At 43.9% G+C, this 16,389-nt stretch overlaps 1 protein-coding gene across 1 annotated transcript in view; it reads right to left on the minus strand.

Annotated features, from left to right (window-relative positions):
- Positions 1–16,389, minus strand: part of hspg2 (heparan sulfate proteoglycan 2) — a gene marked incomplete at its 5' end in the record, with an annotated part of 91,034 nt that overhangs the window by 25,076 nt on the left and 49,569 nt on the right. The window contains 15 exons of the mRNA XM_080533187.1: positions 3,043–3,223; positions 3,790–3,890; positions 4,506–4,616; positions 5,337–5,501; positions 5,711–5,772; positions 5,907–5,993; positions 6,363–6,490; positions 6,707–6,820; positions 7,035–7,265; positions 7,521–7,610; positions 7,732–7,824; positions 8,419–8,502; positions 12,118–12,309; positions 12,547–12,687; positions 12,814–12,949. Coding sequence (XP_080389313.1) covers positions 3,043–3,223; positions 3,790–3,890; positions 4,506–4,616; positions 5,337–5,501; positions 5,711–5,772; positions 5,907–5,993; positions 6,363–6,490; positions 6,707–6,820; positions 7,035–7,265; positions 7,521–7,610; positions 7,732–7,824; positions 8,419–8,502; positions 12,118–12,309; positions 12,547–12,687; positions 12,814–12,949 — 1,916 coding nt within the window. The remainder of the gene's footprint in view (positions 1–3,042; positions 3,224–3,789; positions 3,891–4,505; positions 4,617–5,336; positions 5,502–5,710; positions 5,773–5,906; positions 5,994–6,362; positions 6,491–6,706; positions 6,821–7,034; positions 7,266–7,520; positions 7,611–7,731; positions 7,825–8,418; positions 8,503–12,117; positions 12,310–12,546; positions 12,688–12,813; positions 12,950–16,389) is intronic.

The raw sequence follows: 16,389 nt of genomic DNA on the forward strand, positions 1-16,389 counted from the left end.
TTAAATGAAAAAGGCACCAAATTACCATTATGTATTCAAGTATCGAAAATAGTTTCTCCATTTCATGTTTATGAGGAAATACAATAGAGGTTTCCTCTGAGAAGCCGTGCTAATTAATGATGGATTCCTCATTGAGAGTCATGCAAGATGGACGCCCTCTGATTTAGCCATCGCCACCCATGCAGACTAAAGTGTCAGAGGCTTGTTTCTCTTACATAATGGTAAACGATGGTGCCATTGCATTCATAGTTGTATGTATTCATCTTCACACACACACACACACACTTACCTTTGGATAAATAATGGAGGGCAACCCCGTAAAGTGTTTAACTGAGATTCTGAGACATGGAGATGTGAATGTTGGTGAAGATAAGAGCGGTGTGTCACCTTCATGTCATTGTGCTTACAATACATACAGTGCCGTTTTCTTTGCTTTGAGTTCGACTACACCTGATGAGTGTGGGCCAATATCTTCCAATCTTAAGTAAGCTACTGCATGATCCATTCAGATTAATAGTGGAAATGTTCAACAATGTTGATTATGTACTATAAGAGATCCTGTGGATTGAAAGTCAAGTTACATTTGACATGCACACACATGGGACAAGAACGACACAACTATGAAAAGGGTATGGCAGGACAGGGACACAGGACAAACTAGAGAGACAAACAGAAAATTGAGAGCCACACACAATACGTACATGCATGTTAGTAGTAGTAAAAACATTACTTCCATTGAACCACCTGTTTTCAACCTTATACAGCTTGAGGTTTAGACCATGGTTGGTTGAAAGATCTGTGATTCAAGTACACTTAAGTGAAGAGGTACAGTGTGAAATATTCTCCTGTACTAATTAATACCATTTACTTTGGATCCTCATCATGTGTTGGATCACAATGCCTCCAAAATAATTTCCTGAAATTAATTCATTGCAACCCTGTTTTTTACAGTATGGCATTGTAACCTTTCAATCTCATCCCAGTGACTGTGAAATCTTTTATATATTTTCATTATTTTAATCAAACTGCTCTTTTTCACAAACATTTTCACAGTCAGGATAAATAAAATACATTGTGATACTTGTATATTACATCAGTTATTCTTTAAAAAAAATAACAAAATAAAATCAGCAGATACAGAATATCTTTGGAACAGCACCTTTGGATTTCTAGATTGATTTAAATACAGCGATAATGGAGGTGAAAGTGTAATATTAAAACTAAAATAACACAGTCATTCAGGAGACATAGATTGTGAAACACAGAGGTATCTTTAAATGTCTGTGGATTGTGCCTTCTATCTAACTGTAAAGCGGTGATCTAAAATGTAATACTTAAAAAATTATGAATAACTGCATAAAACGTAAAAGCAAAAACATAAAAAATGAGAAATAAGATAATTTCTCTACATTAAAAACAATAAACTGACACATCTTTGATGATATCAACTTTTGAAATGGTTCTCTAAATAAATGTAAAGCATCTTATCATGCAAGTAAATGCATGTACTGTACACAGCCAGTTCTGTTATTATCTGAGTACCTATAACTAAATCAAAGATTCTATCAGATAAGCTACAATTGGTTGTTGAGTAAAAATATACAGTAGTATGTTCATTGAGATAACATATTTGTATAAAAAAGTTCATCAATAAAAAAATGTATGTGCCCTTGATTTTAAAATATTGAATTACAATACAATGCAACAAGTGTAACATACTGTACTGTATGCATTTCAGTTGATTTGAGACAGCATTAAAATCATAATAGTATCAATTATTTTTAAAATTTCAAGTCAAATCTTCAACACATTTGCTAAGTTTAATTAACACTTACAATGCACACAAAAAGCCATACTAGTGTTGGCAATGCCGGTGGACCCTTACATGACTACGTCAGGTAGATAAAGGAAGCAGCGATATACTAACCTACAGTAAGTTCAACCACAGGCTCAACCTGCTGTGTGGCTGATAGCACCATTTTACATGATAACATTCATCAAAACAAACGAAGAACACAGTGTCTTATTGTACACAGTTGGAGTTGGATAGTTTGTTTCTGTGTGATCAAGGTCAGGGGGGTTGGGGGTTGGACGGGTGTGAAAGACTCATGTCCTCTTTGAATGTCAGTCCTAGACAGAGTCACTACTAAGCAGCCATCATATCCGTCATCCAGGTACTGTACCTCACCATCAACCACTACAGCTCTAGAGAGAATTCACCCAGGGTCCCAGGGGGGAACAGACACCAAATACCAACACCGTGCTAGTAAGGAAATCATAACGGCAGAAACTGGCAGCTTATACGTGTGACTGGAGAAGCAACCAAACCACCACCGATGGAATAAACCCACAATGTGAAGAGCAGCAGCTAGAGAGTTCAGATTAGACAGGACATGTCACTGTGGGGTGAATCAGATCAAAGACAGCAACAGAGTCATTCAAAGGACTGGTCAGTGATCACTTGGGGGGGGGGGGGGGGGGGGGGGGTTCGCTACACTGATAAAATGATGCCATTGTACACGGGTGGTACACTACAAATTACTTCAGAAACTGTAAAATGCTGACTTGGAGCACTACGATTTCTGTGTCAAACGTTGGACATAAAATAATCACATTTTGTGACTTAATATGATTGGTATTGTACCAAAGCAGATCATATTAGTAATCATAACACCCACAAGCTGTATATTCCTCCTGGAAATGTAAATATTTTACTCTTTTTATTTGTCTTGCGATTAGTAAGACAGTAAGACACACTAAGAAGGGTAATGGAGGGATGCAGTTTGAAAAGACAGAGGTTACTGAGATCAAGATGATTGGGGATCGGAGGGTAGGGGGGTGTTGTCATGCAGGTTACACACAGATAAGCTGCTGACGGACAAACATGAAACGCAATGCATGATGGGGGATGTAGGCAAGGTAGAAAAAGCATGCACCATTCCAAGAGGGAGAGGGGGGGGGGGGGGGAGAAGTAAGATCTAGAGCTGGTAGGGTGGTAGAGGATGATGGGTATCAGACTAATGCCAGCCTGGGATCACGAACCTGGCACGTAGAGGATGGCAGTGCCCTCGTCCATGGCGAACATGTTGGAGCCCGTGCACACGTAGATGCCGGCGTCCTCAGGCTGGACGCTATGGATGGTGAGGATGCCGTTGAAGTCCATGGCCCTGTTGGTCAGCTTGGTGTTGCCCTGGCGCGTCCACACCAGAGTGTACGCTGGCGACTGGGGACACACACACACACGTGTGTTTAAGATGTTAAATAAACACAAGAAACACACACACACACACACGCACACAAAACCCCATCTAAAACGCTTGCCCAGACAAGGTAGAAATTGTGCGGTTAATAAGAGAAAGGTTAAAGGAAGGTGTTGTCAATGTAAATCTGTGGTGGCCTTCGGCTATGTATCTAAGCATTAGGGCTTAAGAGTGCTCTGTTTAGACTTTGTTCAGAGACCTTTGATGCTTTGCACAACATCTGTTATTGATGCAGTGAACATGGGCATCTACAATTGGCAGTAGGTATAATATCTAAATATTGTCTATTCCTTTTTCATTTAAATAGACATGTAGGCTATGTATCTAAGCATTACGGCTTAAGAGTGCTCTGTTTAGACTTTTTTCAGACCTTTGATGCTTTGCACAACATCTGTTATTGATGCAGTGAATACGGGCATCTAGAACAGGCAGTATGCATAATATCTATATATCGTCTATTCCTTTTTCGTTGAAATAGACAGAAGTGATTTCTACAGTAGTGGGTCTGTCCATGTGGGTCCAGTCTTACCGTGCTCTTGGCGGTACATATGAAGCTGACGATTGATCCCACGGTGACGCTCTGGGCCTTCGGCTCCTCAATGGTCACCTCAATGGGTTTGGATGAGGCAGCTGGTGAAATGCAGACAGACCATTCAGAAAACAGACACAACAGCTGCTTCTATTTTTCGACTGGCCTTTTAGAGAGTGGGTTATTTGTGGCATATATCCATTTACTGTACGGTTGAAAACAATCGTTCCTACCAGAGCTTGCAATCTAGAAATAGTAACGTAGAAAAAGGATTTTCATCAGTGTCTGACTTTCGGACATTTTCTTGTATGATTCAATTAGAATATGATCATCTCACATGACTAGGGGACAGACTGGCTCCAAATTGAATTGGTTGGAGCCAGATCAGCACCAATTATGTCTTCCCTCTGATAATCATATGATGTTCACTTTGAAAGCAAACTTGTTCATATGTGTGCATGTCTTGTCTGCACCAGACTGTTACTGGTATCGTTATATCTTAACCCACTCCTCTAAAAGGCCAGTCGAAAAAGAATGAACTGCAAAACCTGGAAACCACAGTCAGTCATTGTGTTTGGGGAAGTCTTCTTACAGTCCATCATCAGTCCCAACACAACTCTACAGCTGCTATATTCATACATGTGGTTGTCATCAATGTGATACACATCTTGTATTGGGACATAAGAAGAAACCAAGTAGCGCTGTTTGTGACATACTCGTGACGACGATCTCTGCGCGGCTCCTGTTGGTGTTGCGCTGGTCCCTGCAGGTGCAGACGTAGACGCCTGCATCGCTGGGCTGGACACTATGGAAGTGCAGCTCCTCTCCTACACATAAACACACAGATAAATACTCATACAGATTAGTCATTTCAACTTCCTACAGTGAAGACAACGTCCCATTACACTAGGGTCTTCGGTCCCATTTAAGTCAGAATAAATTAGACAATCGTCTCCTGTTTCATGCCTCAAAGCATCAAACACAACCCAGTATCACTAATTTTTTACATTTACATTTTTGCCATTTAGCAGACTCCTTATTCCAAAGCGACTTACAACAAATAGATTTGACTAAGTAAATGAATCATCTATCCACCAGTCATAGCAGGAAAAAACGAATCTATACTCAGACCAGGGGCCATTGGCAGTCGTCGTGCTAGCTAGAAGAAGGACGTTTTTTTGTGTGTTTTATTTCACTTCATCGTTAAAGCCATGTCATGTCAAGCCCTCCCTCCCCACCCGGTTGTGATGTGTATGAGTCCGGCGTGCTAATAAAGTTGTGTCCTATTGTAGCCATTGTGAGCCATTCTGTTGTGGACGCTTTTTTTTCTTCGTTTATACATTTGTGACACTTTTAAACCAAAGCCATTTACAATTACGAATTACAGGGACAATTCTGGAGTAACTGAGGGCTTAACAAAGTGCCTTACTCAAGAGCACACTAGTGGTGGTGCTTCAGGTGGGATTTCAACTCACAACCTTCCGATTACCAGTCCACCTCACTATCCACTCGACCACCACTAACCCCCCCCACCCACGATGCCTCACCCTGTCTGCGTCTGGCGGCTCCGCTGGACACCTGCCGCCCGTCCTCTCTGGACCAGTGGTAGGAGTGGGGGGGGGAGCCGGTCACCTGACACCTGAGGGTCACAGGGCTGTTCTGGGCCACGAGAACCCTCTCTGGGTACACCTTCACCACCAGGGACGCTGCAGCTGGAGGAAACAGACAGGGAGAGACGGGATCCTCGGTATGAATAGGGGATAATAATAAAAAAGAAAGAGATGAAGGTCATTCTAAAATGTCAAAATTCACAGTGTGTCAGTAAGGGAACACAGCATGCAGGCTTTGACCGGTTTTGACATTCCGATCATCTTCCCCCCCCAATTTCTGTACGGCTCCAGTGAGGAAAGCGTTCACTTACTGTTACTGTATGGACGGCACTTGACCCTGTCCTGTGGATTGCCATCATACCCAGGGGCACAGCTGTGGGGGGTGAAACAGAGACTCAATATGGAGGACAGGGGATGACAGACAGTGGTGGGAATGGCGGAATGCCAGAGGATAATGAAAGGCTAGTGTGAGTCCTGAGCGTAAAAGGCCGGGCTAGGCTCACTTACCGCTCACAGTACTGGCCAGTGTATCCCGGCTGGCAGGCAGTGCACTGATACCCTCCATTACCCAGGCTCTCACAGGTGGGGGAGAATCTGGCAAACACACACAGGGACAGGGCACTGTTAAGCACAGCATTACAACACGACAGTAACAACCCCTACCCTGCATAGTCATACCAGATGGCTCAGTTCCAACCGCTGCACATCAGTGTATCCCTAGAGAGATATGAGTGTGTATGAGAGGGCATCATGGAACTAGGTTTGCAAAATCCCAGTACGTTTGAGAAACCTTTCCCGTTCATTTCCAAAGTTTCCGTACGGAAAAAAAACGATCGGAACAGAGGTTTCCATAATGAGAATGATCGGAAAGTTTCCCAAACTTACGGGGATTCCGCAAACCCTAGATAGAACTGTATCCGGCTCTACGATGAGCTCTCTGTTCTCGCCCCGCGGAGCACTCACTGGTTGTCGGCGTCGGTGTGGGGGCAGGCGCAGGGTTGGCAGTCCTCTGGGGTACCAGCGGTGGGGTCGCCAAAGAAGCCGGGGGCACACTGCTCACACAGCTCCCCCATGGTGTTGTGGAGGCAGCTCTGGGAGATGGAGGAGACCGTTTAGAGAAGATCACCTTTTTTTTGTTTTGTCCCCAAAGGACAGTTTAACATTATGTTAGACATAGATATGCTCCAGAGGTTTTTCCTGGTAAGGTTCTGTGGTTAGGAAAAATTCCTGGGCCAAAAATCATCAATCAAGAAACAAACACAGCTGTTTTTCGATGATCTGATTCTGAATTCTGTGGGCTCCTTTACCGAGCAGATGCCAGTCTCAGGGTGGCAGGAGTCTGAGTGCCCGTTGCATTCACACAGCTCACAGTGGCCCAGGTACAGGCCTCCCCCGGTGCGGGTATAACCAGGGGCACAGTCCTGGTAAAACACAGCATAAAACAGTTACTCTTCATTTACAAGGGGAAGACTGTAGGCTGGGTTGATTGAAGGGAACTGTTGAGATACAATACTGTACGTCTTGCGTCGAATGACTCAAACGTTGATTGTTTGTTGCGCATCTACAGTTATAGACGGAAAGTTAAAAAAAACTAAACAAAAAAAGGTCCTGTTCTGAACAGTTGTCTTCTCCTACCTGACAGGAGAGGCCCTGGTAGGAGGGTGGGCAGCGACATTGCTCCACCTCTAGAGCCTGTGCCAGGCCACTGTAGTTGGGTACTGCCACCTCCATGCTAACTTCTGAGATGCTGGAGGAGCGCATCTCTGTGTAGTAGGAGGCCCTGATCAAGATGTCGTCCAGGTCCGCCAGGACCATCATCAGGTGCTCCCGTGTCGCGGGCATGCCGTCAGGACGACGCCAGTTTTCCTACAGCGCAGGGAGAGTTATGTTATTACTATGTTATTACTGTGTTAATACAAGGCTATTGCATTATACCTGGCCTGCATCAATAGGCAGGGACCTTTTCCTGAACATGTCAGCCGGATCAAGGTAGACAGCAGGCTTTTAACTAGGGCCAAGAGTTTTTCCTGGTCAGATATGTTCAAGAAAAACACCTGGCACCATCAATGGATGAGTGGCTGTAAGAGATGAGGTCATGACGAGCGCTGTGGAACCACTCACCTCTCTGAACACGACCTCGAACTGGCGCGACTCTCTGGTGCCCTGCCCCCTCTGCCACGGCATGCGTGCCACCAGGGTGATGTCATTGCCCTATGGGGAACAATGGCCGGGACGACCAATGAAAGATGAGCAAGAGAAATAAATGGATGAAACAACAGTAATAGGTGAAGTGGGAGAGAGCGGAGCGGACAAGGTTCAGGGCCAAACTTACAATGATCTGAACGTCAGCGTCTTCAATAGCCGTGCCTCTTTGTCCAGCCACGTAGGAGATGGTGTACTTCAGCTTCCCTCCATAGGAGCCCACCTGGCACATGGGAAGAGATGAGGAGGTGAGGTCGTTTTAGTGACACGGTTGGGGAGACTTTGAGCTGTTGTATATTCCAGAGAAATAGTCCAGAGAAAACCAAGACATTGGTGAGACATTCAAACAAATAGCACAAATGACTTCTAACATAAAAAATAAAATAAATAATAAAATAAAATAAACATTCTAGAAGGCCAAACATGGAATACATCATCAACACTTGGTTATAGCGTATTTCCTTATGATGAAAAATGCATAATTATTTTAGAAATAACACATAATGACAGGTCCCAGACCAGTGACTCATGCTTGAACTCTTACCACCTGGGAGAGGGGTCCATCAGTGCTAACTAAGTGATTATGAATAAATAAGTAAAGGTGCCCTAGACTTCACAGGGTGATGTAATGCCGCCGTCCTCCTGTTCTGTTAGCTCAGGTGGAGGGGAGAAGGTGAGGAGGGGTGGAGGGGTGGAGGTTGAGGGGAGGAGAGGGGTGGAGGTTGAGGGGAGGAGAGGAGTGGTTGTCTCACTGGGGTGAACCAGAGGGTAAACACGCCAGCAGGCAGGAGGACGGGGCCTTGGTCGGCACGGTTACCTTCTCCCCTTTGAACTGCGCTGGGAGCTGCCAGTAGAGCACGTCATCCGGGTGCAAGCTGAAACCTTTGTAGACCAGAGCGTACTGGGGCAGGGGAGGAGGAAGCAGAGGCATGAGAGAGCAAGCCAGACAGAGAGAGAGAGAGAGAGATCAGGAGATAAGCAGCACAGGGAGAGAGAGGTATTGCAAGCAGGCAAGCATGAGAGTAGAGCTGGGTATACCATTATAGGAGAAAGGGTTTACAATACATGTCTGTCCTGTACTTAGCTAACAGTCTGATGATAATGAGTGGGTCTCACACCATGCTTTAAAAGCTCTAAAACAAGAGCTTCCAGGGTCAATAATGACTAAATGACAGTTTGTAAGGTGACTGTGTTAGAGGTTATGTTTAGAGCCTACTATTTTCTAGCTAAAGCTTCCAATAAGTGGAAAATCGCAGTACTGGTTTAACATAAATTAGTGGGCACACGATTCTATCCAAAAGGAAAATGCCACCCTGAGCTAGCTGAGGAATTTGTGCACAAACTGCCCTTTTCAGACCAATCTTCTCTTCTCTACCCACTAACATGTGGATAAAGAAATCCAGACAAAACTGTATCGGATAATCTTGTGAAACATTAACTCTCCTGAAAGGAAGTATGACTTTATACTCTCCAAGATCAGTTGTTAATTAACCTCAATGTCATGTTATCGTAGGGAGGGTGGCAGTTTCCTGAGTGTGTGCCAAGGGCAGGGTGAAGCAGACCAAGTGAAGCAGACCTTGATTCAAATTGTATTACCGGTAGTTTAAATTTCAAAACACTTCAGCTGCACTTGATTGAACTTGTCTGGAAAGGTTACAGAGGAGCACACCACACAGATCACCTGTAGCACTCCAGACAGGCTCAATCAGACACTCAAGAGTATTTCAAAGAACACACATGGGCTACGATTTAAGCCCAGGTTAGTGAGTCGGTTAGTCAGTCAGTCAGTCCGTCCGTCCGTCAGTCACCTAGTCAGTCAGTCAGTCAGTCAGTCAGTTGTCAGTCAGTCAGTCAGTCAGCCAGTCTGTCCGTCCGTCAGTCAGTCAGTCTTGTCTACCTTGTCCTTGCTGGAGGGCCCAGGTCTGGGGCCTTTGGCAGAACCCACTATGTTCTTGCTGCTGTGATGATTCTGTCAGCAGGACCAGGCCCCAACAGAAATGAAAACCAGTGAGCAACCCAACCAAGAAAACCACCACAAAACATCTATGGAAATGGATATGGATGTCCATATGAGCTGAGAGAGGAGTGTCTGAGTACCTGGAAATGAGATGGGGAGCCTGGGGAGGATGGCTGAGGCCTGCTTGGTCTGACTGGGGAGGCCAGACCCGATGGGGGAGAAGGGGGAAGAGGGGCTTGCGAACGAGAGTTGAGGATCCGAGAAGAGGAGGGGGATGAGGAAGAGGAGGAGCTAGGGTTCCGGGAGGAGGAGGAGGAGGAGGATGAAGAGGAGGAGAGAGGGAAGGGGGAAGAGCCACCTCGACCATTGGAGAAGTTAGAGATGAGATCCCAGATCTCATCATCAGTCTGCTTGACTTCATCCTGGAGAGAGGATGGAGTAGTGGATGGAGGGGGAAGCAGGAGGTAGAGTGACCAAAGGGCCAGTCATGAGAATGGGGCTCACAGGGGGGGCTCACCATGTACGACACAAGAAGACACACTGGTGCAGTAACAAGGCATGCTGTGTCATGCTCATATATAGAAGCCACCCCAGCAAAAAAAACAATACTGGGGGCCTTTCAACATTTTACGATCCTAAAATGGGATCTCTTCCACACAACACGTACACATCATCACCACATATCTATGATCAGACAACACTGTGGCTCTCTCTCAATTCAAATTCCAGAGCCCTCACATGCTCTTTCGGGTCTGTAAAACACACGCATGCCTTCTGACAACATGCATCTGGTGAACGGACTTACTCAGACACAGAGTGGTGCTGTTGCTTTCATGCTCCGATTCTCCATGCTACAACTAACATCTGATCACAAATGTACTCATGTCAAGGGAGTGTAGTGGGATTATCTTTCAGGGATGTCATGAACTGACAGCACAAAAAAGCTATCCGTGTTAGTTGAAGGGGACCGCACTGTGTGAGGGGTGGGGGTGGGGGGAGGGGGGTGGTTGGGTTGTTGTCATTAGACGTGCTGGGGGTGGCAGTGAATGTCTACTATGGTACACTACAGCAGGAATACCTGGCTAGCTCTTTTGGACCTGGAGGTCCTTTTACCCAAAGAGTCCATTAGGTTCCAAACGGACGCATCCTTCTTCAGTTGCTCCTCCATCCATGGGGAGGCTGTCTAGTTATGTGGATAAAGCAAGCCCCTGTGATCAACTTCTAATGTCTGTCTAGTTATGTGGATAAAGCTAGCCCCTGTGATCAACTTCTAATGTCTGTCTAGTTATGTGGATAAAGCAAGCCCTTGTGATCAACTTCTAATGTCTGTCTAGTTACTGTATGTGGATAAAGCAAGCCCCTGTGATCAACTTTTAATGGGCGTAGGAGATTAATGGGCGGAGATGAAAGTTTGAAATGCTCCTGGTGAGTCATTCACTGTTTTAAATCTGAGTGCCTTAATGGAAGAATATACTGTATGTGTAGCCTATGTGATAATAAAAGAAAATATTTATAAAACAAATAAATTACATATTAAGATAAGATATATTATCATCATCATCATCATCAATCTATATATGTTACTAATGATATTACCAAAGATAAAAGGCATAAATATAATAGGATTGTTCAAATGTAGTTAAAACTAGCTGGCTAAAATGAGGACAAATTGATGCAAGGACACCATGCTTGTCAAGCATAACAACGGAAAAAAAAATCAATCAAGGAAATCCTGTTATGATAAATGATTGCATGGAACACCACAAAATCAAACACCACATCAAACAAAATGCTATTATGGAAACTCAAGCAGATATGTAGTCATTACTGAACACAATTCATAAGAATACAAGTCTGATATTTGTGGTCAATCCACAATCACCACAACAAGATAAGCACTGGCAGGCTTTACCTTAGGTGCTCGCTTCATACGAGCAAAGACAGCTTCTTTCTAAAAGAGTGGACAGGCAAATCAAGAAACCAAGAACTTGGTTAAACCACTGTTTGCTATTTAAAGAACCTTTTTAAAGAACCTAAATACATCTTTAGACCACTACAAAATGCCATAATGTGTATAACCTCTAAAAATATATATCAACTGACAAACTAGGCCTACTGACTGTTAATGCTTCCTGATGTGGTTCTTACTTCAGTAATAGAGGAATCAATAGGGAATTCATTGAAACTACAACCAAACTCTTGTGGTCTTATGCCCCAATGTGAATGAAGAGAAGCACGTAAGTAACAACCCAACACTGGCCCTACATGTGTCTCTGTCATACACTGACCCTCAGTGCTCTCTAAGATAACTCGTTTAGCAAAACCTTTCAATGCCAGAGAGGGTGACAGCACTGGCGCTGTTATAGCAGGAATGGCAAGAGCATTATGCATTTAGCTGTGTGAGGAGAAGGAATGTCAGTAGGATTCAGAATGAAAAGAAGCTGCTTTGCACCATAGAGAGAGGGGGGGGGGGGGGGGAGAAGCTGCTGGGACTGGAGGATTGGAAGAGTTTGGTCCATTTCTGGTGGCCACAACCACATCCAGGACTGGGGGTCTCACCTTGTCCCCCTGGTAGGCCCCAGGCAGCTGCCAGTAGTGGGGCTCCTGGCCCAGGTAGTCAAAGTTGCTGTAGGAGAGCTGGGTTCCGTCCGTGGACACCTCTACCGTGAAGCCTGTCGAGATGCGGTTGGTGCGCTGCCGGTTGACCAAAGCATAGCCCTGGAAGTTCCCTGGGGCAAAGACCGAGGACACCTAGAGAGGAACGCAGTAGTCATCATCAACCACTCACACTCAAACATACTGTACGTCTTGAAATGACAAATGCCAGATATCCTAAAATAGCCTATCACTAGCCCCCCCCCCCCCCCCTCCCCGATTGTTATCCTGGTCAGGTGTTATTATGGTCAGCAAAGACTCCAGGCCCTAGAGTTATCATCTATCCTCATGATGCTTGTAATGAAGCAGAGCAGAAGGGATGGTTGTCTTTACCAGGTCTCTGTAGTAGTTGGAGCTGGAGCACGCCTGGTTGACGCCCATGCAGAAGCAGGACAGGCAGCCGTCTTTGTTGTCCGGACTGAGGTGGAAGAAGCCGGGCTTACAGGTGGAGCAGGTCGGCCCTTTCGTATTCATCTGCAACACAACCATTAGGGGTGAATCTAGGGGGACTGAATAAGCTCCCCGATCGCACACGTTTATTTCGGAGGATATCAATATGGGTCGTTATAACACTGACAGAGGTGGTTTTGGTTTGCTTACCTTGCAGCGGCACACGCCATTTCCAACGCATCCTTCACTTCCGCTCTGGTCACAGTTGTAGCAGTTATTGAGATCATTGTTGGCAACGATACACTTCTGACCAAGCTGGGGGTTGCCTGTGTACCCGGAAGCACATCTGAAATGAACAATGCCAGACAGGTAAAGGTAATTACTTCCAGTAAAAGTTGGACATGTTTTTAAACCAGGGAAGCATGGGGCTAGAAAACAGTGTGATCTGTGTGAGGCGATACACTTGATCAGACATGTCCTTAGAGCACACCCTTGCCCAGTGTAGACATTTATATATGAAGAAAATATTTCTCTGTCCAGACTATACAGCACATGTTCAAGATATACTGTTAGTCCCCCCACTTCACAAAATGACATCTGCAATTCACTATAACACAGTTCATTTCCAAAATTCCATGCATTGTGGATTTCATAACAAGCAAACTCAGAGATCATAGAATGATATAGACTGACAAGTGCTTAAACCGAGCTATTTCAACAACTTGAAAATCCACTGACTAAATTTCCCAAATGGAAAAAGAGTACACAAGATAATGTATAGCCAATGCTGGAGATAGAACAAAGCAAAGGCAATGCTAAAACACTCAACATGGGTCAGATGTTGATACCATCTCTTCTGTCTAATAGATGTGGTAGAAGTTGAACTGAGGAAGCCCTTTGCACAGATGACGAGGAATAAAAGTTCAATACCATATACCAATTCAATACTTCACCCAAGTCATGTAAATATCAGCCAGCAGAGCAGAGAAGAAGGTACACACAACTTTGAGGCAGACTAACCAGTAGTAGAGGCATCATATCGCTCATAATGATATGACGCGGAAAATAAATATGCCCATTGCCCAAGCAAGTGGTGAGGGCACCACCTCCCAAAGCTGAGTCCAGCTGAAGCCCTAGACAGCTGACATCAATCTTACCTGATCACTGGGCACTCCACAGTTGAACAGCCAACAGCTTCAATGGGACTTGAATGCTATAAACTTTCTTTGGGAAAAACTGTCCAGACCAGCTTTAAGCTGGAAACTATATGAGGCTATCTGACCAATACACAATATTGTTGATACACATCAACACAGGTTCTTGCTTGACTAAAATGGATGAGTATATATTTTTTTACGATGTTAAACAACTGCAAGGCACAAATAAACAATCTAATTTGTATAATACATGATGCTGTACACTCGCATACACAATAATGCACATTCAATACTAGAGCATGGAATTATAACGTGGGTTTACAGTACACAGAGGGACGGCCAGTAGCTTCAGAAAACTCACTTCAAATACTTCACTGACAGTTTATACTCCCCAATGTTTGCAAGACTGATTGTGCTTGGCCAATGTACATTCAACATATTTTCTGATTCATAATGATGAAAAAACACATAATTTCAAGGATGATACTTGTTACCTACACCACTTGTTGACTTTTACATACAGTAGATTTACTGGGTTTACCTATTTTAATATAAGTCTGCCATGTTGGTTTAAAGGTTTTAGAAACTGTAATTGTGCAGATATAATTATGTTTCAATACTGAGTAAATAATGGTAATACTTGAGGTAGTCAGACCAGTGTATCAGCAGAACCCTAAAGATGTGTTCGCTCAACTCAATGGAATGGCAGTAAACAGTACCACAGCAATTAGTTTTGTTAATGTACAACTTAACATTATGAGTCGATACAAACTTCATGAATTGTTTAATGGATTTTATTTTCAGAAAAGTGAGGTGAGCCAAGTGAATTATTTTTAAAATAAAATTTAAAAACGGTATCAAATTGTATCGAGCCTATGAATATCCAGTTTAGATGGATACACATGAAAAGTATAAGAAGTATTATGCTACATTTCAGTTTGATTATTAAATACATTAACATTAATGAATTTGGGGGACCTAGGTGACATCTTAGCTTCAGTCATTGGTGTTTTGGTTAATGAAATGTGAGACAGTAATAAAACAATTAATGAAGTTTGTATGGCCTGACTTATGAATTTTTCATCAGAGTAAAACTAATTGTGCAATTGACCTAAACAAAATACAGCTTTAAACACAGGAACATCATAGCCCCTTCATGAGAAATGATAGCTGTCAATCCAAAATGTTCAAATTCTATGAGGTTTCTCTCAAATCACATAGGGTGAAATCCTAACTTGAGATCTGCAAACTCCGACATTTGCGTTGAGTTGAAATGTTGAGTTGATGTGATTTATGCATGTGGATCTTGAGTTAGGATTCCATCCATAGTCCTTTAATATCAGAAACAGTCCCTTCATTAAGTTTACATATTCCATATAAATACAAGTTGATAAAATAATCATAAATATCAGGGCCACATATCCCTTTAGATACATATATAGTTTAGCAAAATTCCCTAATACTCAGGGATAATTCTGATAGGAATGGCCAGCTTTCCTATAACAAGGTGAAAAGAACCATCTTGCTTCCCGTTTTTCTTTCGGTGTTTTTTATCACCTTGAAGTTTTTTAAGAAATTCCTCAACATGAGCCTGGGGTAAGGCTTTCTTCGTCTGTGGTCTTTTGGTTGTTGTTTTCTTAGCTTTACCCTTTGCTGTTGTCCTCGACTTCTTCCGAGGGGTGGTGGTCGTGGTGGCTACTGTTGTAGTCCATTTCTTGACGTGGTTTCTTTTGTTTTTTGAGGATGTCTGAGGTTTGTGGGATGGTGGGACCAACTGGTATGAGTTTAAAACACTGGTTTTTGAGTTACCATTGCTTAAGTGAGACTGTTTCTTGGCCTTGGTAACTGTCTTTTTCACTTCAGGTTGAATCTTTCTTGCATCTGGTGCGTCTGATCTGAATGCAGTGTTTTTTTGGGTATTTCTTTTGGCATGAGAAACATCCTTCTTATTGGTCTGGTCACGTGACTTTGATGGCGTTGGTTTTTTGGACACTTGTCTTTGTCGTTCAGGTTTATGAGAAGGTGGAGCCAATTGATATTTGGTGGTGGCCACGGCCCCTTTAGCTCTCCGTAGTTTGGTTTGACTCGGCTGTGAGGGGCGCTTAGTGGTCACAGCAAGCTTCTTGCCCACTGTGGTCTTCGATGGAGACTTTGCTGTCGCCCGTGGTCTAGCACTATTCCTGGATCTACTAGGGCTTGTCTTTTGTTTTGTGGTTGACTTGAGACTTTTGGTGGATCTAGTGAATGGTTTAGGTTTTGTAGTCTGTTTGACTGTTTTGGATGTGTTCTTAGTAGTGACTGTTGGTTTGTGTTTTCGATGAGAGAAAGTTACGGCTTTGCTAGCAGGGTGATGAGGCGTGGGTAAGCTTTTGGGCACGGTGGCTCTGGTCTGTGGCCTGTCTGTGGGTCGAGTCCAGACCGTGGTGCTTGGTGTTGTATACATTAGGGCCGTGGTAAGTAGCGGCTCAGCCCTCCTCTCCTGTACTGAACGGGAGATGTGTCTGCTGCGTTTCAACTTGTTCATCTCCTGTGCCAGGGCGGTGAACCCGTCTATGAGGATCTCCAGCCGTCCCTCCAGCCTGTTCAGACGGGCGTCCATGTCAGTGTAGCTGTTCTCCAGCACGCCCAC

Source organism: Nansenia antarctica (assembly GCF_963989245.1).
Source record: "Nansenia antarctica genome assembly, chromosome: 6".
In the NCBI taxonomy this organism is placed as follows: domain Eukaryota; kingdom Metazoa; phylum Chordata; class Actinopteri; order Argentiniformes; family Microstomatidae; genus Nansenia; species Nansenia antarctica.